Here is a 22925-nt window from a genome sequence, read left to right on the forward strand (position 1 = left end):
GACTGCCTGCTTTGGCATGGGGCAGGGCCAGCCAGGGCAGGGCCAGCCAGAACAGGCCCCGAGGGACAGATGCCAGGGAGCCCAGCCAGGGCCCTCCCACTGCCCACTGCCCTGGGAGGCTCCACCAACACTGCACAATCAAGAGAAGCAGCCCCACCCAGGGGCCCCTGTAACCCAAGTTTGGCTCCCGGTGCCAAGGGAGGACGATTCTGGATACAGCTGGGCTGTGCTTGTCTGGAAGTCAAGTCCTGTTAAGACCGGAGGCCGCTGACCAGGCCCGAGGACGTCCCCACACCCTGCCCTGTCCCACGGGCCCTTTGGGACACAACAGTGTCAGCAGGGACTGGTTCTGAGACCCCCTATCCGCTCCTCTCTAACTGCAGTCAGGTTTTTTTGCCCTGGGGCCCGGCACCGGGCAGGGCTGACTGCCCTAACTTTGGGGACACTGTTTAGAGAATGAGGTTTGGAAACGGACATAGCTGGGTTTGAATTCCGACTCGGCCTCTTAAGAGCCTCTTAGAGCCTTAGGCCTGTGACCATCATTCTGAGGCCAGCAACCTCATCTGGAAAATGGGTATGATGAAACCTATCTCCTTTGGTGTGGCATGACTAACAGACTCGGGATGGGTGGAGATTCAGATTGCATCCCCATGGTAATAGGGGCTCCCAAGACAGTAGATGCTCGGGGTTCAATGGGTCCCTCCTCTCCCTGGGTCCCAGGCCCCCCTGACATACACAGAGAGAGGTGTGACACCTCTGTCCAACACCCCTACTTGGGAGCATGGGGGTGGGCATGAGGATGGAGGAGGCAACAAAACTGGGAGTCCTGTTTTGGAGCTTAGCTTGGTACACATGCAATAAATGTAGGGAAGTATTCTGTATTTTTTCCACGGACAAGAGGTTTAAGGCCAGTAAGTCTCGTGAGCTGCAAACCCAAGTTCACTCCCTGGCCTCATGAGGGCTGCAGGGATCCAGAGGATCACGGACCAGAAGGTACCTTAAGGTGTTCGTGATTCAGGAAGTCCCCTTAGAACAACCTCTCCCAGACCATCACACAGCTTCTGCTTGCTTACCTCCTGTGACAGGGATCTCTCCCTCTCCCCAGACCACCCGAGACAACTTAATGGAGTAGCTTTGTCTTCGATCTTAAGTGTGCTGTCTAGAGTCAAAGCAACTTCTCCTTGAAGGGTCTAATCAGCACACAATGGAGAACCAAGCCTCTCCCTTGTTGTAGCACCTATACTTCTGTTAATGCATCCCTCTTTTGGTTTGGTTTGTTTCTTTCCTCCACATTTATCACTAGTGATCATTCTCATTCCTTCACAGCTCTTTCCTTCCTTTCTTCTTTCCTTCCTTTTTTTTTTTTTTTTTTTTTTACCTCCTTTCCTATCTCCCAGTCCAGAGCAATGCATCTCTGTCATCAATTTGCTCAAACGTGCATTGAGTGCCTATGGATGGCAGCCCTGTGCTGGGCACTGGGGATTCATAAGTGAATACAGCCAGGCCCTGCCCTCAGGAGGCTTCCTATCTGTTAGAAGAGATGACTGGGTGGCAGTTAGAGCCCCTGCCCTGAGGTGTAACGGAGGGACAGAACCAAGTACAGAGCAACTCCTGTCTACCAGACTACCTGAATAAAAGTCAAAGATAAACCTGTCCTCCTGATAAGAAGATGCACAATGAAGTTGAATAATATAAACTTTAAGGGATAGAGACGAAACAATTAGATGTGTACGTTGCCATAATAGACAACGTATTACTTTAGTTAGACATGCATATTTAACACTATTTTTATATAAAATAATATATGAATTTGGAAATATATGTTTTGCCCATTGTTGAATTTCAAGAAACCATTTGATTCAGATACTTTACATGTGGCCTCGACACCAGCATCACCATCATTGGCAGGGGGGCACTTTTAGTTTTCCTGAGCAGGTCTCATCCGCAGGGACCTCCATGCTTTTGAATCCACATGTTAGGTGGTCACAGGACACTGTGTCCCTGCCGGAGTCACCATCCATATAGCGTCAGGACGGCTGGGTTTCATTTGCAGCAGTTGTATTCTGTACAACACAGCCACTAACTGGGGTGCTCTGAAATTGACCTTTAGAAGCCCCATTTACCCCAATCTCCCACCCTTAGGGTCCCCAAATCCGATTTTCTCTGCATTGCTTTATCTGAGTAAAGTTCCCTCAACTCCTTTTTAAATAATGCTGACCTCTGTTTGCATCCCAAATTCACACGGACCCAGGGTGCATTGAGCATCCCCAAAAGGGACTTTATGTTTGAAAATAAAGTAACTGAGAGCACACACATCATTTAAAACACTTAGTAAGAACCCAAATATGACAAAGCAAGTTTATGAAGGGTGGGAAATAGGGACTGCTGTCCCGGAGATGGAGACTTTGAGCTGAATTTGAAACATGAGAATGCTCTGGGATGGGCCGGGTAGTATACATGGAAGGCACTGGAGACACCATGTTCCCGGAAAGGCCTCTCTCCTTCACATAACTCCAGTGCCGGCTTTGCCCCTTACCAGCAAAGAGGTCTTTGACACCTCTCTTCCATGCTCTGAGCCTCAGTTTTCCCATCTGCGAAATGGGGGCAGTAACACATATTTCATAAGGCCTGAAGGGATACAAGAATGTGGAGAGTAGAGTTGAGAAAAGCTAGTTTGGAAGTGGGTCTTTTGGGCAAACCATTATTCCTGAATCTCCAGGTTTGCAAAGATCTGGTCTTTGCAAAAATCTTCTGGTCTGCAAAATGGAGCCCCGTGAGAGCAGGGTCTGGCAGGCTTCACTCTCCATGCAGTTTTCTGAACACCTCCCACATGCCTGCACAGGAGAGGTGCTCAGGAAACAAGTGCGGAGTGAATGAATGAATGAGGGATGCCTGTTACTCCCCCACCTCTTCCCAGAACTGATTCTTTCTGCCCATCAGCTCGGGCTTACATGTGTCCCCAGGTTCTCCCTGACCACTCAAAACAAAGTTGCACCCTCACTCTCTCTCTTTTTTTTAAATGTTTTTATTGCCAAATATTCACACACATACAGTCCATACATGGTGTACAATCAATGGCTCACAATATCATCACATAGTTGTGTATTCACTGCCATGATCATTTTTTAGAACATTTGCATCACCCCAGAAAAAGAAACAAAAAGGAAAAAGAAAAAGCTCATACATCCCATACCCCTTTCCCCTCCCTTTCATTGATCTCTAGTATTTCCATCTACCCCATTTATTTTATCCCTTATCCCCCTATTATTTATTTATTTTTTTAACCATATTTTTTTACTCATCTGTCCATACCCTGGATAAAAGGACCATCAGACATAAGGTTTTCACAATCACAGTCACACTGTAAAAGCTAGATAGTTATATAGTCTTCTTCAAGAATAAAGGCTACTAGAACACAGTCCAACTGTGTTCTAGTAGCCTTTATTCAGGCACTTCCCTCCAGTTTCAGGCACTTCCCTCCAGCCACTCCAATACACCATAATCTAAAAGGGGATATCTATATAATGCATAAGAATAACCTCCAGGATAACCTCTCAATTCTGTTTGAAATCTCTCAGCCACTGAAACTTTATTTTGTCTCATTTCTCTCTTACCACTTTGGTCAAGAAGGCTTTCTCAGTCCCATGATGCCAGGTCCCTGCTCATTCCTGGGAGTCAAGTTCCACATTGCCAGGGAGGTTGAGACCCCTGGGAGTCATGTCCCATGTAGGGGGGAGGGTAGTAGGTTCACCTGACAAATTGGCTTAGAAAGAGGCCACACCTGAGCAACAAAAGAGGTTCTCTGGGGGTGACTCTTAGGCCTAATTTTAGGTAAACTTAGCCTATCCTTCGTAGGAATAAGTTTCATAGGGGCAAACCCCAAGATTGAGGGCTCAGCCTATTGATTTGGTTGTCCCCATTGCTTGCAAGAATATCTGAAATTCTCCAAATGGGGAAGTTGAATATTTCCTCCCTTCTCCCCAGTCCCCCAAGGGGATTTTACAAATACTGTTTTATTCACTGCCCAAACTACTCTGGGATATATCGGGGCATCACACTAACCTGGACAAACTAACAAAATCTCATACCCTATTCAAGATTCCATGTACTTATGATGTTCAACTAAACTGACCGCACAAGTTAAATTAGGTAATACACTACTCAAAATACAAATTTTGCACCAAATAAACATCTCTCCCTTTGGTCTCACACAGAAGTTGAAGTTTTAAAATATGGAGCATATCATCCTTTACCTTGTATTGTGATTTACCTTAGGCCTATCCAGATCAGCTTCCTTCACATCTCTACTTGACATTTGATCTCTTTTTCAACTTTTTGAACAGTTCCTGTATGGGGTAGTACTGACTTTCATAGCTTCAGAGCTCTAACTCTGAGTCCCAGATGTCACATAAATACCCAAAGTTTCTGAGAACAACCAGGTTACATACAAACAGCTCAGTATCTCAGAATTTAGAAATAACAGTTACAACTCCCGAATATCTGACCCTCACTCTCTCCTTACATTTTCTTCACTATAGATCACTATAACACGTGATAGATAGACTTGTTATCTGTCTTCACCACTAGTATGCCATCTCTTTGAGGATTCTTTGGCCCTTTTAGAAGCTACATGCCTCGTGCCCAGCACAGCGCCTGGGACACAGGAGTGCCGAATAAATATTTTGGTCAACAACTGAGGGAGTGAATTAATGAAGATGGGTTCCCTCCTCCCAGCTTTCGGACACCAGCCTAGGTTTCTCCTACTCCTAAGCCCATGGCCACCGGAGTCGCCCTCCTCCAGGCAGCACAGCTAGGCAGACAGCTGGGCTTTATACCCTATCTGCAGCGATCTTCTACCCAGGTGAACGCCTCCACTCGCCCACTCCCTCATAGGTGCTCTACGCAGCAGGCGCTGGAATAAATGAATGAAAGGCTGGCCAGACTGGCACCCGAGGATACCCAGCCGCCCCGCGCGCCTTCCAGGCCCCAGCGCGGGCGCGGAGAGAGGGCGGGAGCCTCCGCGGTTGGGCTTTCGCTGCCCGGTGCAAACTTTCAAAAGATGCGGCGGCCGCGGCTCCGCCCCTGCACGGTTGGTGGCAGTGGGAGGCCGGGGCGGAGCCGGCGGGCCCGGGCCGGTGGCTCCGCCTCCTCCTCCCGCCGCCGCCGGGCGCCGCGGCTGCTGCCTCCCTGCGGGCGCCCACCTCGGCTGCGGCCCTCCGGCTTGCGCGTGCCGCGGCGATGCCCCGGAGCCCGGCCCCGGCCCCCCGGCCCGCCCGGTAATTAGCTCCCGCGCGTCCCGAGCGCGCCGCCGCCCACGACGCGCCCCGACGCAGCGATGGGGAACACCGTGCACAGGACCCTGCCAGGTACGCCCAGGACCCCTGGCCGGGAGGCGGACACCGGGGGTTTCCTCTCTCCCGGGGCACCCGTAGGGTGACTCCCGGAGAGTCCCCGCTTGAAGCCCACGGCGCGCAGCGGGCTGGAGTCTCCGGAGCTTCCCAGAGCCCGGGCTCTTCGCGCGCGCCCCAGGGCTGGGCTTCGCGCCCCGGGAGGGCGGGTAGCGCGTTCCGGTTACCTTGGGGATCCGCGTCCTGGTTCTCCCGGCTTTGGCCAGAGATCGCCAAGGGGCCCCTGGGGCGATGCCGCGCGCCCCCTCGCCTTTGTTCTAGCCCGAGGGCCCTGCCGAGGAAGCCTGGGGCGCCCAGGGTGGGGTGACTGGAGCCAGGCTCGCCCGGGCTTCCGATGTCCAGAGACGACCCCCCCCCCCATGTGCGGATACTGCAGCTGCTGAGAGTGGGGCGGGGGGCTCTCAGGGGTCCCCCAGTTTCCAGCCACCCGGCACCTCGGCGGCACATGCTCCCTTGGCTTGGCCGCGTTCCCACGCGCACCCCGCCTGCGCCCCCCTCTGGTGTCCGCCCCACGGGGGGATCTGTAGCCTCTCGGAGTCGCCGCTGCAGAGCACATCGCCCCCTAGTTAAAGCCACCTCAGAATTTCCGAAGCCCGAATGAGGAGATCCAGAGAGGGGTGATGGGGTAGGCGTGGGGAAGGACAGGCGGTTTTACTAGAAAATACCTGGTAATTGTGGGAATAGATCAGCGACGGCTCTGTGGCTAGAACCCAGCGCGGTATGTAAAGAAGCTTCATCGGTAAAGATGCCTATTCCGATTTTACAAATGGAGAAATTGAGGCCCAGAGAAGGGGAAATGATTCACCGAAAGTCACAGAGCTAAGAGAGTCTGGATGGGACCCGTGTCAGTCCACCCATCTGTCCCCACTGTCCCTTCAGTCTTTAGAATAAGTCTTTATGTTGCCTTAAAGCTGGGCTTTTGTAGCATCCTTTAGGCAGAAAGTGACAGATGTGTGTATGTGTTTTTAAAGTATAAAGGCCCAACTCAGTGGGGAAGTAAGTCAGCTCTGCAGCTAATTTAGAGGGTGAGATTTGAGGAGGAGAGAGACATATCAACTCATCTCTGCTCTAACCATACACCTAGCACTCCCTCCTAGGTTTTATATGTAGTTATCAGCAAATAAGTGTGTTTTTCCCCCCTGGAGGGAATTGAGCCCTGAATTCCCAAGGCCTGCTATGGAAGTGGAGCAACTCCTTCCACTTTATAAATTCCTGGGAAGCTTTGCGGCCAGTGCCCTCAAACTTCCAAATTTCCAGAGAGGTGAAGTCACCAGCAAGTCAGTGCAGAGATGGGATTCGAACCCAAGTCTGCTTGCAGCAGGCAGCCTCCATCTCCTGTGGACAGAGCTGTTGCCTGCATTGGGGACAGGGGATCCCACCTGGCCATGCAGTCAGGAGGTGTCCAGGGACATTGGAAAATATGGCAGCAGATAGTCTCGTAGTCACAAAGACACCCAGCCAAGGCACGAGAGCCTTTGTAGAATTCCTTAATTAAGAAATGTCTGGCTGTTCTAGTAAAAAAAGCCATTCTGCCACCTGTGGGTCAGCCTTGGGGTGATGAAGGGACAGGCACAGGCCAGGCAGGATAAAAATAGCTGGAGATTTATGGAGTCTCCATCCCTCCGGCCCTTGATCTGTAGACTAGGCGGCCCTGAGCGGGGAGCTTGGGGTTAATGTCGGTTACACGGTGCAGTAACCAAGTGTGGGGAATTCAAATGCTCCACTGGGGCTCGAAGTTTGCATTGAATTTGAGGAAGGGGACAGAGCTGGAATTCCTGAGCCACATCAATTTGCAGGGGCCATGAATATGAAGGGCTGTTCACTGTTTTCTACCCACCTATAATTAGTTTCTCACAAACAACGCACTGTTTTTCCGTCCTCTGTGCTTTTCAGTCCTTTATGATGAGCACTTGCTTTTCCCTACTCATCTGTAGACCATCTTTTGAAATCCAGCTCAGTTGTCACCTCCTCTGGGATGTCTTCCCTGACTAACCCATGCACCCAGCCTATCCTCTCCTCTACCTCCTGGATACATTTTAAGTCTCTCCTTGTCCATCTGACCATATTGCACTGTCCTCACCTATCTCAGAGACACCTTGAGCTCCCAGAGGACAGCACCTTTGTCTTGACCACCTTGTATCCCTGGTTGCCCAGCATGGGGCCTGGGGTCTGACAGGAGCTCAAAAATCCTTTAAGAAAAGGACAGAGGTGAAAGTGCTCAAATGTTGCCTGGATCTTAGGCTGAAAGAACGCTTGGCTCAGCCTTGCCCTGTAGAAATCCTTCTGCTTTCATTCTTAAGAAAAGGACACATGCGTGGGGTTCGTTCTATGGGGCTTGAAATAAAGAACTGGCATTTGCTGAGTACCTGGATTCCGTGCCAGGCTTCCTGCATCTGTGGCTTCCTTTACGAGCCAAGCCGCATCTCCTGAAGTCCCTTGCGCTTGCTGGTCCCGCTGCCTGGAACACCCCAGCCCACCCCTCTCCCGCTCCCTCCAGATTTCTGTCCAGTGCCGTATGCCAGGGTCCTTGTCCCCATTGCCTCCCCACCCTGCTTTACATTTCTCCTTAGCATGTCCCGCCGTCTGGCATGCTGTTATTTGTAATTAACTGCTTATTGTCTGTCTCCCCCTGAAAGATTTTGTCTCTCTTGTTCTTTGCTGTGTGCTTAACACTTGGAGCAGTAGTTAGTACATAGTAGCTATTCATTAAATATTTGGTGAGTAAATTAATTTAATTCTTGCAACAACCCTGCAAAGTAGGGCTTATCACCGACATATACAGATGAGGAAACCGAGGCTCAGAGAGCTAAAACAACTTTTCAAGCTCACACAGCCCATCCAGTTGGCAGTACCAGGACTGAAATCCAGGTTTATTTAGCTCCGAAGTCCTGTCTTCTTCCTCCACCATCAAGTGGCCTGCAATCTGTGACTCAGACAATATCTATTGTATGTCCTTCATACCCATGGCAGGCTATTGTGAACAATAAGGAAAAGCCAAAGAAAGGGAAGGTCCTTTTTGATTGATTGTGGGGAAGTCCCTCTGCTGCCCTTGCAAAGTGCACCAGCAAATTCAGGCAACTGGCCTCTTAACAGAAGCATGCAGGGCTCAGCCTGGTAACTCATGTTTGCTAAGGTCCTACTGTGCGCTTTGCTCGTTCTCCTTTCAGTCACAGTTCCACCCTGCAGAGTAAGGTGCCATCCTCCTGCATTTTATGGATGAGGACAGCGGGGCACAGAGAGGGTCAGACAGTTGCTCAAACTCACACAGTTAGGCAGTGACAAATCTGGGCTTCCAGCAGAAGACCAAGTTCTGTCTGATTCCTAAATGTCACATGGCCCTTTTCTCTGGACCCTATTTGTCTTAGCCTTGATTTTGTACGGGAAAAGAAATGTGTGGCCAAGTGGGACTAGGGGAGAGGTAGCACTCCAGGTGGGAGGGCTTGGGGGAGGGGCCTTTTCCCTTCTCCCAGGGCACTTGCACATTCCAGTCCCTTCCCTCCATGCCTGCAGGGCTCACCGCTCACTGCTCCTTCTGCTTGGAGAAGAGGCTAAATTCAAACAGGTTATGTTTAATCATTAAGTTGATCCACGCTTGACGGAGTCAATGGCGCTTTTCAGCGTCCCAGTTCAAAAATCTGGCGTGCTGGAGCTCTAGAGGGCGGGAAATGTGTTGACACTGCTCCTTGCCAGGCGCTGGCTAGGTTGCCATGTGGGCGCTGGGCCGAGATGGGTCAGATCTGCTGCTCCGTGGCTTCCGGCCTGAGTGGCGGGTGATGAAGTTCTGGGGGCCAGTGGCCCCTCTGTTCCCTGGCTTTGGGCTCTCTCAGCCTCTGTGGGGGACAGGGGGACCAATGACTGCACAGATCACCCAGCCGGTAACAGTCCCCCTCTTCTGTGTACCTCTTCTCCTTCTTTACCCTGTCACAACTTAAAGTTAAGTTGGGCTTCTCTTGCTTTATCTGCCTCCCTCCCACCAGGCCATTTAGGGATGACTTTTATAGCCTTCGGTTTGAGCAGGAGCCCTGAGCTGCACCTCTCAAAGGGACAGAAACATTCTCGGCTGTCAGCATGTGGTCAGGGGCCTGGCTGGTCAGGGCTCGTTGACAGCTGCGAGGACTCGGGGTGAGGCTGGGAGGGGGGCGTGGAGTGGTCTTATCCCTCCATGGAAGTGGGAAAGAGTGAGAAGGGTCTGTCCAGTGTGTAGGAACCATGGGGAAGTTGGAAGCTTGGAGCCAGATTAGCTATTACCTCCTATTACCACTCTGCTCCTTCCCCCCCTTGGCAGGAGAGGATGGGACGTAGAGGCTGTGGGAATAAGGAAGGCTTCCTGGAGGAGGTGAAGGGAAGTCCTACTGAATGTCTGCCTCCCTTACCCAAATGTCATCTCCTTTGCCTTTAGTTGCTACTCAGTTGCCCCAAGGCCCCCTGATCTGCTTTTAAATGACTCCCCAGATTGGGGTGACCCTGGGGAGCTTCCCTGCTCTGCATTTTCCTGATTTTACGCCTTCACTAATTTATCTGACAGCTGTAGGGCACCAGCTGTGAATGAGATGAACAGGCTCTGCCCCCATGCAGCTTGCCATCCAGCATATAGTGGGAGAACCTAACATGCTCTAATACAGTAGGACAGATTGTTTACATCCCTGGAGAGTACAAGGTGCTGTTAGCCTGTGCCTCAGAGAGGAAGGATTTGGTGCCCAAGCCCCAAACCGCCTCTGGCTACCAAATCCAAAGTAGTTTACAGTGGGTCATGGACAGCTTCTTTTTTTTTTTAATGACATAGAATAGAATAAAAAAATAAAGTACTGGAATACATTCACATAGCAAGATAATGATTTGCTTTGTAAACTTTTGTTTCAATTGTGTGTCTATCACAATGTAAAATATATTTCTCTCCCTGAGTTGTAGCCCAAGTGATTGAGAGTTGGGAGACCCCTGGTCTGCAGCACTGGGAGGTCTGGTGTCAGAGTGGAGAGCATGAATCTTGGAATCAGGCTGCCCCAACCTTGAGTTTAGATCTCAGCTGTGCCATTTACCAGGGGTGGGAATTTGGGCAAGGTACAGTCAGTCCTTGTTATTCACGGATTCCATGTTTGTGAATTTGCCTGCTCACTAAAATGTACTTGTAACCCCCAAGTCAATATACACAGTGCTTTTGCAGGCATGCACAGAGTGATGAAAGAGCCCCCTGTCATATATATTTCCAGCTGAGGGTGCTCCAGTTGGCAAACTGCCTTCTTGTTTCAGCTCTCCTCCTGTAAACAAGTAACCTTTTTGCGATATATTGGGTGCCATGTTTTCACCGTTTTGTGGTTTTCATTGGTGATTTCACTCTTTAAACTGGCCCCCAAGTGTAGTGCTGAAGTGCTGTCTAGTGTTCCTAAGTGAAAAGGTGGCCTTGCTGCACCTTACCGAGAAAAGCTGGGCTGAGCTATAGTATTGTTGGCTGTGAGTTCAATGTTAATGAATCGGCAATATATATTAAATAAGCTGTCTTTAAATGAAACACACATAAAATATGGCTATATATTGAATGGCTGAGAAAACTGTTGTGACCAGGGACTCACAGGCACTTAACGCTGTGTCTCCCCCGGGAGCTGTGGTTCAGTATGCACTAAAGCAGTGTTTGGGCGACTTTTATAGAAACTCATGAATAACAAGAATTGACTGTACTTAACCTCTCAGTGCCTCAGTTTCCTCACTTATAACATGGGGGATGTGGTATAGCTACCTCACCACTGACAGTGGTGAGAGCTCAATGGAATGAACCCAGCAGTGTTTAGGACAGAAGCCAACACATTAACCATTGTGGTTATTGCTGATGCCACTGTGGAGAGCTGAGGCATGGGTCCCCCAAACAGGGCTGCCTGATGGGTGCAGTTCACTGTCTGCCCTGAGAGCCACTGTCCCAGGAGACCACTAGCCATAACTGAGGCCCTGGATTGGATGCTGTCCCTTTCATTTGCACTAACGGTCATTCCCAAGGGCTGTTTCCTGGACTACTGATTCCTGATGAGAAGAGTCTGCCTGTTGGATTGCATTTTGCAGTTTTCCAAACCTGTAAGGTAGGCTAGGCTCTGTGCTGGGCCTGGAGTCACAGCCTGGGTTTGGGCACCGACAAGGCCCCAGCAGGTACACAGGGAGGAGAGCCCAGGAGCAGGGGCTGTGGCGCCCTAGAGGAGCTCCTCCCACACTTGGATGCCAGGAAGGCTTCCTGGAAGAGGTGCTGTCTGGCTGGGGCCAGAAAGATGTTAGCTGGAAGAAGGGAATGAGGAAGGCTGGTCAAGGCCGAGCAGCTACATGTGCAAAGTTTCAAGGTGAAGGAGAGCAGGGCGTATTTGGGGAACTGCAGGAGTTCCAGGGATTCCAGTGCAAGAGGGAGCGGTATGTGGGGTCGGAGCAGATCAGTAAGTGGCAGCCAGGTCAGAGGGTTCTGGCAGTAGCCCCATTCCCACTGGGCGCATGTGCCGGTGGTTTGTCAGCAGGGGCATAGCGTTTTCCTTGGACCAGAGAGCAAGGACGGCTCCAAACAGACTGTTTAATCTTCCCCACAGACCAGAAGACTCGGCTCTTCCTCTCTTTTGGACCAAAGGGCTCTCTGTACTTAGTGGTGCTCTTTGAGGGCTTAAAATAGAAGCCCAGAGCACTCGCCCGCCCGGGTGTATTGTTAGAGCTTAAAGTGAGAGGGGAGAGGCTGGACGCCTGGGTGCAGCCCCACAGGTAGCAAGCGCTCTCCAAGATGGCATTTCAGAGCGGCCAGTGTCCCACATCAGGCCCTATATCATTCCATCCCATTTAAACCCTCAGGACAGTCCTCCCAGATGGGGTGTCCTCATTTTCCAAATGAGGAAACCGGGGTTCAGAGGGGTAAGGGGCCAGGAAATAGCAGGGTGGGCAGAATTTGACCCTGCGCTCCAAACCCCCTTTCCGCCCCCCGTAACTACAGGGCATCCTTATGCTGTCCCTGTGTCCCCTGCTGAGCTCAGGACGCTCACTGGTACACTCTCTGTGCCCTGCGAGGGAAAATGACTTCTGTCCGGCAGTCCAAAGGAAGCTACATGCAATAAAGGTCCCCTTCCCCAGGCCTGTGGACTGTTACTAAAAAGGATGGTGGAGACCCTGGCAATTTGCCCAAGAAGAGTAGGGGCATACTGGAGTTCCCGCACCCCTTCTTCCTGCCTGACTAGGGCCCAGGCTCCTCACTTGCCTGCCTGTCACCCCTACCCCCCTTCCAGCAGACCTCCCAGTGCACCCACCCCTTTCCCCTGAGCCCTGACTGCTGGCAGGCCCATCTCTTCCCACAGTTCCAGCCAGCCCCCTCCGATTGCTCAGCGAGGGCCGGGCGTGGGATGAGGTCCATTTGTCATCCAGGACCGAGTCTCTCCCGCCGATAGGGAGCCAGGGCTTCCTCTTCCCACACTGTCCCATCATAATCAACAAATTGAATAAAAGCCTGGCCTGGAGCCCTTTGGCCCTGGTCTGAATCTTGGCTCCGCCCCTTATTACCTGGACTGCTGACTTCACTCCTTTTGGCCTCAGTTTCCCCATCTGCAGAAGGGGGATGATGTTGTTCTTTCTCAGGCATGGGGAGGGTCTGATATATGGTGAGTGCCCACACAGGGTACCTGTTAGGATTATGTTACACTGGGCAGATAAGCCCCTGCTCCTACTGAGCCCTGGGTAAGGGGAAGGAAGATGGAAACAGAAGAATGATGAAAACTGCTAACTTGTGTCATGCAGTGGAGCTGTGCCAGACGCTGTTCTAAGCAGGTACATGTATTTAATCCTCAGGATGAGCCGTCTGAGATAACTACTATTATTAGTCCCATTTGACAGTAAAGGGAACAGAGGCTCAGACAGGGAAAGTGACTTGCCCAAGGGCACACAACTCTACCATCTAACATGATACCAGCTGGAAGGATGGAAAGTCAGCGTGGGAGGAACTGGTCTGCTGGGCTCGGGGCTTGGGGATGGGTTTTGAGGAGAGGGGCATTTCTCATTTGCAGTAGAATCATTCATAGTATTTAGCAGAAGTCTGGAAGTATTTAGAAATCGTGGAAAAAATATTTTCATTTCTCCACCTAGTTCTTTAGTTGTTTGTCTTGCAGCCTGCTTCTAGGCATGGCAGGGTGGGGCACTCTCAGGCGGCCTGAGGGTTTCCTGTGGGAACCCCATCTCATGCTCCCCAAGGTTTGGTGTGCATCTCTCCAAACACCTGTCAAGGCAGGTCTGGGACAACTGATGTCCTGAGGGCTTTCTAGACAGCAAATGATGGCGTTTGGGGTCTGAAGGCTATATCATCTTTGGAAGAGCAATAAATCCCTAGCAACATAGCTAGGGACCCCTAGAGCCTGAGATCTGCCTGAGGATCCTTGCAGGGCTATTGCCTGAGGCTGAGGTGCAGGCTTAATGGGGAAAGGCCAAACTCAGAGGAGACCAGTGTGTGGACATCACATGGAGGCCAACTGCAGCTCAGTCAAAGAAAGAACTTTCTAACTGTGGAGGCTGTCTGGAAGTGGAATCAAGGGAGGGAGTGCCCATCACTGTTGTTTTGCCCAGCTGGGACTTGACCTGAGTATTGCAGAGGCAACTGGAGTATGAGATAGAGCCTGAATGAAGTTCAGGTGCCTTTTGACCCTGGGGTTGTATGAGAGTGCCAGTCAGCCATCATCTGCTAAACACCTGCAAAATCCTTCCCCCAGTCTTTCGCTTTTATAATCCTCCTGCCAGTTCTGTGCCTTGGGGGTTCTGAGCCCCATTTTTAGGTAAGGAAATTGAAGCATAGGAAGATGAAACCACCTGCCCTAATCCATGTAGGCCAGGCTGGAGCCCAGCACCTTTCAAGCCTGGCCATCCTTGAATGTCAGTCCCAGCCCACCTTCACCCCTCCTTCTTCCTCTCCTTGTACTTATTATCAGGACTCCAGGCAATTCACATCTGGCCTCTTGCCTCACCTTTGGGCAGCGGGGGAAAGTTCTTTAATGAGTAAGCCATTTAGGGAAGCAGGGCAGTCCCGTCCTTCAGAGAGCTGGGTGAGGCAGGTGTGGAGTGGGGGCAGTATGGGTACTCTGGCAGAGTGCCCACAGCTATTAAAAAGGGTATTTGGTTTACATCTTCAACATTACACATTGTTTATAACACAATTATATCTCTTGAGCACGTGCTTTCTTTCCTTTTCCCCCGAGAAGGATGGATTTATGAGATGGGTGGAGGCATGTATCCCATGTCTCCAAAGCTGGATTTGCTTGGTAACTTTCCACTCCGGAGAAGTAGGTCCTGGCTCCACAGAAGAGCTTCCCTTTCCCTAAGGTCCCGGGCAGTTCAAGGGCAGGAGGTGGGAGGATGGCATTTCCGTGTCTCCAGAGTATGGTGCCGAACAGGCCAGCCAGCGACTCAGGAGCTGTCCCCAGGGCCAGAGTGTGCTCGGAACGGCAGTATCCCACCACCCATCTGGTGGGTTGGGACACCAGGGACCAGAGCCTGGTGCAGGGTCACACAGTGTTTGCAAAGAGGGTCTTTGGCTGGAATCCGAGGAGAGGTAGTGGGAAGACTTCTGGTTTGGGCTGAGTTCAAGTCTCAGTTCCACCATATCTAGGCTGTGGGTCCCTGGGCAAGTCACTTCCCCCCTCTGAGCCTCCATTGCCTCATCTTTAGGTTGGGAATAATGATGATATCTCTCTCTTGGGGTTGTGATGAGGAATAAATAGGATACTCCACGAGAAGTTCTGAGCCCAGCACAAGGTGGGGACTCTGTAAGCACCTATTACCTTTCTTCTCCCCACGTGGAGACAAGGAACCTGCACTCTCTAAATTGATGGGAAAGGCGAGGGGAGCATAGGACCACAGGGTCCTGCTCAAGTACTAAATGGTACCTCTCCAATAGGACCTCTTATTAAGGAAGCTGCTAGGGAAGCAACCTCGCAAAGAGTCAAGACCATGCATGGGCTTTGGATTCAGATTTGAGTTGGATCTTGACCCTGCCACTTCTCTCCCTCTCCAGGCCTAATGTCCTCCTCTGTGAAATGGGCTCACAGGGCCATTAAGAGGCCTCAGTGATCCAAGGGCCCTCAGGGCGTGGCAGACGGACAGAGTTTATTTGAATGGGGTGTAGATTATCAGGGCTTCAGAATTTGCATTTTTGCCTCTTAGAGTAGGGGGTAGGGGCATTTGGGAAGGGACAGAAACCAGCTTCCTCCAGGCATCCTCAGTCCACACTCACCTAAGTTCCTTCAGGCATGTGGGGGAAGCCCAGCATGGCAGGGGAGGGGAAGAAAGAACAGAAGGAAGCAGAATGGAAGGGGCACCATAAAAGTTACTTTCCAAGGGGTCTCAGAGCTAAATGCAGCAGGGAAGGAAAGTGCAGCAATTGAGGGCCTCCTGCACACCAGGCATGGCGCGCTGCTCTTGCCCTGCATGGGTGACTTCCATTCTTTGCCCAAAGCAGCCATGGCATCTTGCTCCTGGCTTTGGGTTCAAATGCCAATCCACCACTTCCTGGCTGTGTGGCCTGGGGCAGCTCTCCCAGCTTCTCTGAGCCTCCTTTCCTCTCTGCAGTGGATCTGGGATAAGGTCACCTCCCCGGTGCTGTCAGGAGAACTGCATGCATTTCGTGGGTGGGGGGCAGTTGCCATCTCTCTGCATCGCCCCATGGGAGGTCTGCCCCTCCAGTCGTGTCCCACCCCCAATTCTCTTTCAGACCTCAGGGACGCTTGACATGAGCCCTCCCCCCAATCCATCACCCGCTTTCCATTTTTAGATGTTTTGCTTATTGTTCATCCAAAGTTCTGCCAAACTGTGGCCTTTGAGCATCTCAAAACAGTCTGATGGATGACACCCACCCACCTAGCCAACATTTACTCCCTGAGACCAAGCCAGGGCCTCACTCACTGTCTTTACTGGAAGGCAGTTTAAGCTATTTGTACACAGTTTAGCTGTTTTTTTGCGGGTCCGGGGCTAAACGAGAGGCCCTGGGGAGGGGTGAGGCAGAGGATGCAGCCTCTCATGTCAGGGTGACTGAATTTGAAAACTGGAGCTGCCCTCCCAGGTTGACCCTCGGCAAGGACTTGCACCTCTCTGGGCCTCAGTTTCCTTGTGTGTAAGCTCCTGGCAGGGACAGTGAGGAGTGAATGGGCTTGCATGGGGTCCCTGCCACCACACCCAGAGGTGGGCTCCCCACTCCTTAGGGGCCACCGAACATTTGCCCAGCTATTGGGTTTGAGAAGCACATTTCCCCAGCTCCAGGAGTGGAAACAGCTCTCCTCCCCGGAGGCCTCCTCCTTCTTCCGTGCTACTCGTTGACCCTGAAAGCAGGACCTGTGGGTCTGTCGTTGCAAAAAGTCAGGACTGAGGGCCTCCAGGTGCCTGCCTGGGGCTGAGGTTAGCTAGCAGCCGGCCTCCGGGCACCACCCAGGCCCAGAAAAGAGGCTGTTCCCCAAAGCAAAGAAAAGGAGAAAGTACAGACCTGGCAGACTCTGCCAGCTTATCAGGGGGCAGCTGCCAGGGCTGCCTGGAGGAGAAACAGGCTCCGAGGGGCAGGGCCGTGCCAGCCGTTGGAAGCGACGTTCGAAACCTGGACTGTTTTTCTGGTTCCTTCTATGCCATCTCATTTCGATGAACAGGAAAGAGAGCAAAGGATGGGTTCTAGGGGCAGGCCTAGGACGTGAAACTATCTTACTCCTCTGAGAGGTGGGTCTGAGAGGCCTCTTCACTGCTGCAGACCCTCCAGCAGCCCCCAGAGCCTTCTCAAGGCTTGGCCTCCTACATGACCACCAAGACCTGTGTGTGAGGCAGCCTGACTCACCCCCTCCCCACCCTCCCACCCCCTCCACTCCCTTCTGCGGTTCCCCAAGTGCACCAGAGGCTCTTTCTCACCTCCAGGATTTTGCTCATTCTGTTCCCTCCACCTAAAACACTCTTCCCTATTCCTTATCATCCTCCCTACCACTTCTTCCCCTGTCTTTGGAGTGTCTCCCTGGAAGTCATCTCCCATAGCCCCAGCCCACCATGCCGACCCCTGGTGCAGTCCTGGGGGTCTTTGTGTGTCTCTTTGTGTGTCCCCCTTCCCGTCACAGCTCTAGAGGTCAGAGATGGTGCCCAGAGCCTCTGCCCTCGGCGCAGGCCCTGACACAGAGCATTGCCCCAGAAATGTCAGATGAGGGAGGAAGTGATGCACTCCAGAAGGAATGAGGGCCCCTTCCCCCGCCCCTCAGGGCAGCACAGCCCTCACCCTCAGGGCAGGCGCCTCTGAAGTCGGAGTTTCCAATGTCCCTTTATCAAGACAAGACCTTCAGTGGAGGGGCCGGCAGAGGGTGGGAGCCGGCTTGGGAATCCCGGCTCTGGCCGAGCCCCCTCGGAGAGGGTGTCGGGTGACCTCACCCCCCAGGAACACACCACCTCTGAGCCCACTTGAGCTGAGAGGGCTGCCACTTAGGCCTGGAAGGAGCGGGGTTTTCTTCCCACAAGCATATGACCTCCGGTTTCCCTCCCGGCTGTTGATAGGACTGTTGGGCCTTCCCAGCTGCACCGGGAGGGGGTGGGGGTGGGGGGGGAACCGGGTTTTGTTTGCAAAGCCCAAGGGGAGGGGAGCAGGGTGACGGTTTCCAGCATGGGCTGGCCCTTTTCCATCGGGGTGCTGGCCGAGCAGGCCTCCAAAACAGAGAACAAAGTCCTCTTAAGCCCATGCCTGTCCCTTGAGTGTGTGTCACTGCCCCATTTGGCCGGGGTGAAGAAGGGTTTGGTTATTTTTTTCCTAGCCCATTTTTAAACCCACCAATGGAAAAGGTGCTCTGTGTTGCCAAAGAAGCCTGGCATCCTGGCACCTCTTTGTGTGATGGAAAGCCTTGCCAGACACCAGCCTTGCCTCTTCCTCTCTCCAAAGTGCCTCCCGCCTTCTACCCCTGCCACCGGTGGTTCGAATCTGGGACATGAACCAGAGATTTTTTTGCTTGAGGCCCACAGCCCAAGAGTGGGGAGTGGGGTTTATGTGGATCCAGGAAGCCCCCGAAATTGTAGGTAAAATTGTGTATTTGGGGTGTGGGTTTGTTTCTGGGGAAAGAGGCCCTTCTCTCCCCAACTTTTCCCAAGATCAACCTCTCTCTGAAAGGCTGCAGGCGAATTGAAGGGCAGCAGGAACAAGCCTGGTCCTCTCTCGGCTGCTGTCCAGCTTTGCCACCCCTTGGTTTCCTCTTCTGGAAAGCGAAGATGGTAAACCATACCCTGCAGCGTTGTTGTGAATGAAGATTAAGCCCAATAAAGTAGGCACATGTGCCTGGCACATAGTAGAGGCTCAGTAAAATGCTCTCTAAAGCCTCTTACCATAAGGAGGGAGCAGAATGGACCATTCTACTGGTGACTGAGCCCCTTTCCCAGTGGCAAAGAGTCTACTGAAAATTTCAGCATCTGTCGAATGCCGAAGCCATATCTCAGAGGCCAGGGAACTGTTGCTGCTGCTTCTTGCCATCCTCCTAGCAGCAAATGCCATTTCCCCAGGCTCTTTTATAGATTAAAGGAAGGACTGGGCCGGGGACATGAGGGAAGATCGTTCAGGGGGTGTCACAGTACTCATATGGGACCCTGCTGTGATAGCTTAAAAATAGTTTTCTGCCCTTGCACACCAAGGAGAAGCAATCCCAGGAGGCCTTTCCTCGCCCACGTCATCAGCCCTCCACGGGGAGAAACATTTCAGAATATATTTTCCCATCCACTGCTGAGTCTGTCTTCGACCCAGGAAAAACCTTTTCTAATTAAAGGAACTGAATAAGGCAGTCGAAGGAAGACACTAAACGTTTACTGCTCTGTGCCAGGCGCTGTGTGCCCGAGACTTGGCCTCATTTCAGCCTCCCAATAGCCTTGTAGAGTGAAGACCACTTTTAGGGTTTCTGGTTCTTCTGGTCAGGGGGGCAGAGATGTTCAGCTTGAACCTGATCACACAGCTAAGAGATGACAGACTGGAATTTAAACCCAAGCGTGTCTGACTCCAGGCTGTGTTCTTTTTGACTGCCCCTCAAAGCGAGATTTAAACATAACAAAAAATGTGTAGGAGATGGAAGCTGGAGGCCCGCCCCAGTGTATTAGTTCCCTGTGGCTGCTGTAACAAACACACCAAACTGGGTGGCATAAAGCCACAGACATTTCTCGTCTCATAGTTGTGGAGGCTGAAGTTCACCATCCATAGGGGAGAGTCCTTTGCCTCTTCCTAGCGTCTGATGGTTTGCCAGCAATCCTTGGGCTTTGATCTCTTCCTCATTCATCATGTGGTCCTCTCCCCTGTATCTGGGTCCAATTCTCCCTTTTTTATAAGGACACTGGTCATATCGGATCAGATTGACCTCATCTACTCCAGTTCAACCTCATCTCAACTAATAACGTCTTTAAAGACCCAGTTTCCAAACAAGGTCATCTCCACAGGACAAGGGACAGGACTTGAACATGTCTGTTTGGGGAGACACAATTCCACCCCAAAAACCCAGTGGCTGGACTTGATGTTCCCCTTGGTGAAGGGAATAAGTATCTACTGAACATCTACTGCATGCCAGGACTCTTGCGGGATCTTTCTGGGCTCTCGTTGACCCTCCTGGCTACCTAAGATGGTGGGTCTGGGCCACCCACCAAATTGAGGCCAAGGTCCCTCAGGTGAGTTAACAGCAAATGCAGGCTTGAACCCAGAGCCCATGAAGTTTGTGCTAAAGCCCAGAAGCAAATAAACCAAGGAGCTGGCTGGGGAGCAGTTCTTCTGTGAGCGTGACTTCCCAAGGAATGTGCCCAAGGATGACCGTGCCAATATTTGTGTGGCTGGAACAGACTCCCCTACCCCTTGAACATCCTCAGACACTCATCAGCCACCCCCCAGGCCCTCTCTCTGCCTGTGCTTTTGCAGCCTGGTCAGGCCGCAGCAGCCTCTGGTTCACCGTGGGGGTCCTGCTGGGACAACTTCGTCCTCACTCCCACACTCTGCAAGGGCCCACTGCAGATTCTCCACTCCATTCTCGCCTCCTGCCCTGCCCCCCACCCCCACTGACTTGTTTTTACCATCTCTGTACCTGATTCCTAGCCAGAAGGCTAGGGGACCTCTCTGGAAGCAGCACCCCCACAAAACGGGCAGGGCCTCAACCTTTCATGGTTGGGAAGGGACCCAGGACTTGATCTTCAACATAGTTTGGGGACCTCTTCCTGGCAGAGGGTTTTTACCAGTGATGGAATGAACGTCTGCTTTAATCAGGTCCTGGCGCCAAGAGCTGGAAAGCTCTGCACCCCCATTTGAGGGACCCACGGAGGTACCCCTCAGGAGGGGAGCAGTAGGGTGGGAGAGCTTGGCCCTCAATGAACTATTCTTACAGCCATGAAACATAAGCACAGCAAAGACCTGCGGGTCACATGGGAAAATACTTGCCAGGTAATGTTGAGTTAGATGGGGAAAGGCAGGATGCAAAAAACGGGATGAGTGCTTAGATTGTGATAATGTTAGAAGTATCTGCTCAGGGAATCAAGTCTGGAGAGAGGATAGAGAGCACAGGGTTCCCATCTCAACTCCACCACCTGCAGCTGCGGGGCCTGTGGTTGCTGCCTGGATCCTTGGCTTTTTCTCTTGGGAAATGCTGACAATAATGCTGGAGGTGGAGAAAGACTGTTTTTGAGGCTTATCTGCAATCACGTGTCCAAAGCGTCTAGCACAGGATAAGGACAGCCCTTGGTTCCCACATGGCTTGAGGCTGGGCAGGGACAGTGAGAAATGCGAGTGATGGTGAGGGGTGGATGAAAGCGGGCAGTTTGAGGGATAATTGCTCTCCTCATTTCCCAAACTTTCTATACTATGGCTGTTGTGTTTATTGCAATGATAATTTAAATGATCAAGTTCAGGTTTCCCCCTGGCATCTCAGAACCAGGATCTCCTTTTGGGTCCATCTCCACGTTTTTCCTTTCTTGTAGGAGTCACTTTCCCTGAGGTGAACTAAAAGCAGGTACCGGTGTACAATCTGGAGATTGCTTACTGTTGTTCCTTTATTTTAGGCATCTTCAAGTTGTGTAAATAACACATCTTCCTCTTAGAAGCGTTTTCTTAATCTGACGTCAGGAATCTGGCCTTAGGAGGGGGTGAGGTGGGGGGAAACTGAGTGTTTATCCTTCATTCCCTGAAGGAAGTCGGATCGTATAATCAAGATTTAAACAAATATGTAAACTTCACCAGTCCCTTGGCTGCATTTTATCCTAACATAGAGTTGGTTTTGCAGGAAACTTCCCCTTATAGTAACAAAACAGCATTTCTCACCACCCCAATCGGCGGGCCGCTCTGAAAGAACATCTGCTTAGGATTCCCAAGCCATTTTGTAAAGAAACTCCCCAATTGTGAGATAAGACTGGGGAAAAAAACATGATGGGGGAGAGGGGGCAGGTTGGGAAATTCAAATAAGGTTGGGCTGTCCGTCCATGCCCAGAAGGGCTTTTGACCTGTGGTCCTAATGTGTCCTGGAGCCTTAGCCAGCTGGAGGGGACCTTGGCGAGAATCCAGCCTATTGGACAGGGAGGTTGCTGCAGCCCCCAAGACTCGGCCAAGGCCACCACGTGGCCTTTGCATTCCTGGCTGCCCCTCCTGGTGGTTAATGTCTGGGCTGAGTTTTGTTCTTCTAAACTAGTTCTCCAGTCGGGCCCCTCGCCGGACACTTGCGGTTCCCGAGATGGCCCAAGGAGAGGCCTCTCTGCCCTGCAGCCTGCCCTGGATCCGCCCTCCCGGCCCTAGAGGCCTGTTCCCTTGCTGGCAGTGCTGCCCAGGACCGTGCTGTCCCCTGTTGCAGAAGCCCTTCCATGGCTCTCTCTTCCCTGCACTGTGCTGATAGAGCCTCTGGGACCTGCACCCACAGCCTTGCCCTCTGGTCCCTGTGCCATCAGCAGCACCCTCGCCCCTGCTGTCCAACCTCAGACATGCCCACCACCTGACTTATCCTGTCCACAAATGCCAGCTTCCCTGCTTCTGCCCTCTATGTTCTCTCAGCCTGGAATGTCCTGTCTTCTCCTTCATCTCCCTCAAGACCTGGCTTAGGGGCATCACCATCACTCCTCCCCACCCCAGCCTCTGGCCAAGCCAGGGGTCTCCCCTAGGCCCCATAGCTGGTTTTTATCCCCTGGGAAACAGAATCAACAGTACATACACACACACATACACACACACTTGCGTATAAAGAGGTTTATTGTAAGGAATTGGGTGGCATGACCATGGGGGCTGACAAAGTCCAAACTCCATAGGGCAGGTCACAAGCTGGAAACGCAGATAAAGGTGATGCTGAAGTCCTCAGTTTGACTAAGGACTTTCCTGGGGTGGAGCTAGCTGGCTGGAAATTCCAGCAAGAGCTAATGCTGAAGTTGAGGCAGAAATTTTTCTGACCTCTGAAATCCTCAGTTCTGGCTTTTAAGCCCTCCAAATGATTGCTTGGGAAGACACCTCCCCCTACCCCCCAATTTACTGAAGGCAGTCCCCTTTGTTGATAGCAGATGCGGTCAACTGGTTGTAGATGCAAATCCATCTGC

General features: G+C 51.9%; 1 protein-coding gene across 1 annotated transcript in view; it reads left to right on the forward strand.

The window, feature by feature from the left end:
* The first annotated feature begins 9115 nt into the window (after window positions 1–9115).
* Window positions 9116–22925, forward strand: part of NEURL1B (neuralized E3 ubiquitin protein ligase 1B) — a 31608-nt gene continuing 17798 nt past the window's right edge. Inside the window, exons 1-3 of the mRNA XM_077137989.1 lie at window positions 9116–9283; window positions 11614–11815; window positions 12355–12405. Of these exons, the coding sequence (XP_076994104.1) occupies window positions 9116–9283; window positions 11614–11815; window positions 12355–12405 (421 nt within the window). The remainder of the gene's footprint in view (window positions 9284–11613; window positions 11816–12354; window positions 12406–22925) is intronic.

The sequence above is a fragment of the Tamandua tetradactyla genome, chromosome 20 (genome assembly GCF_023851605.1).
Source record: "Tamandua tetradactyla isolate mTamTet1 chromosome 20, mTamTet1.pri, whole genome shotgun sequence".
Classification (NCBI taxonomy): Eukaryota; Metazoa; Chordata; class Mammalia; order Pilosa; family Myrmecophagidae; genus Tamandua; species Tamandua tetradactyla.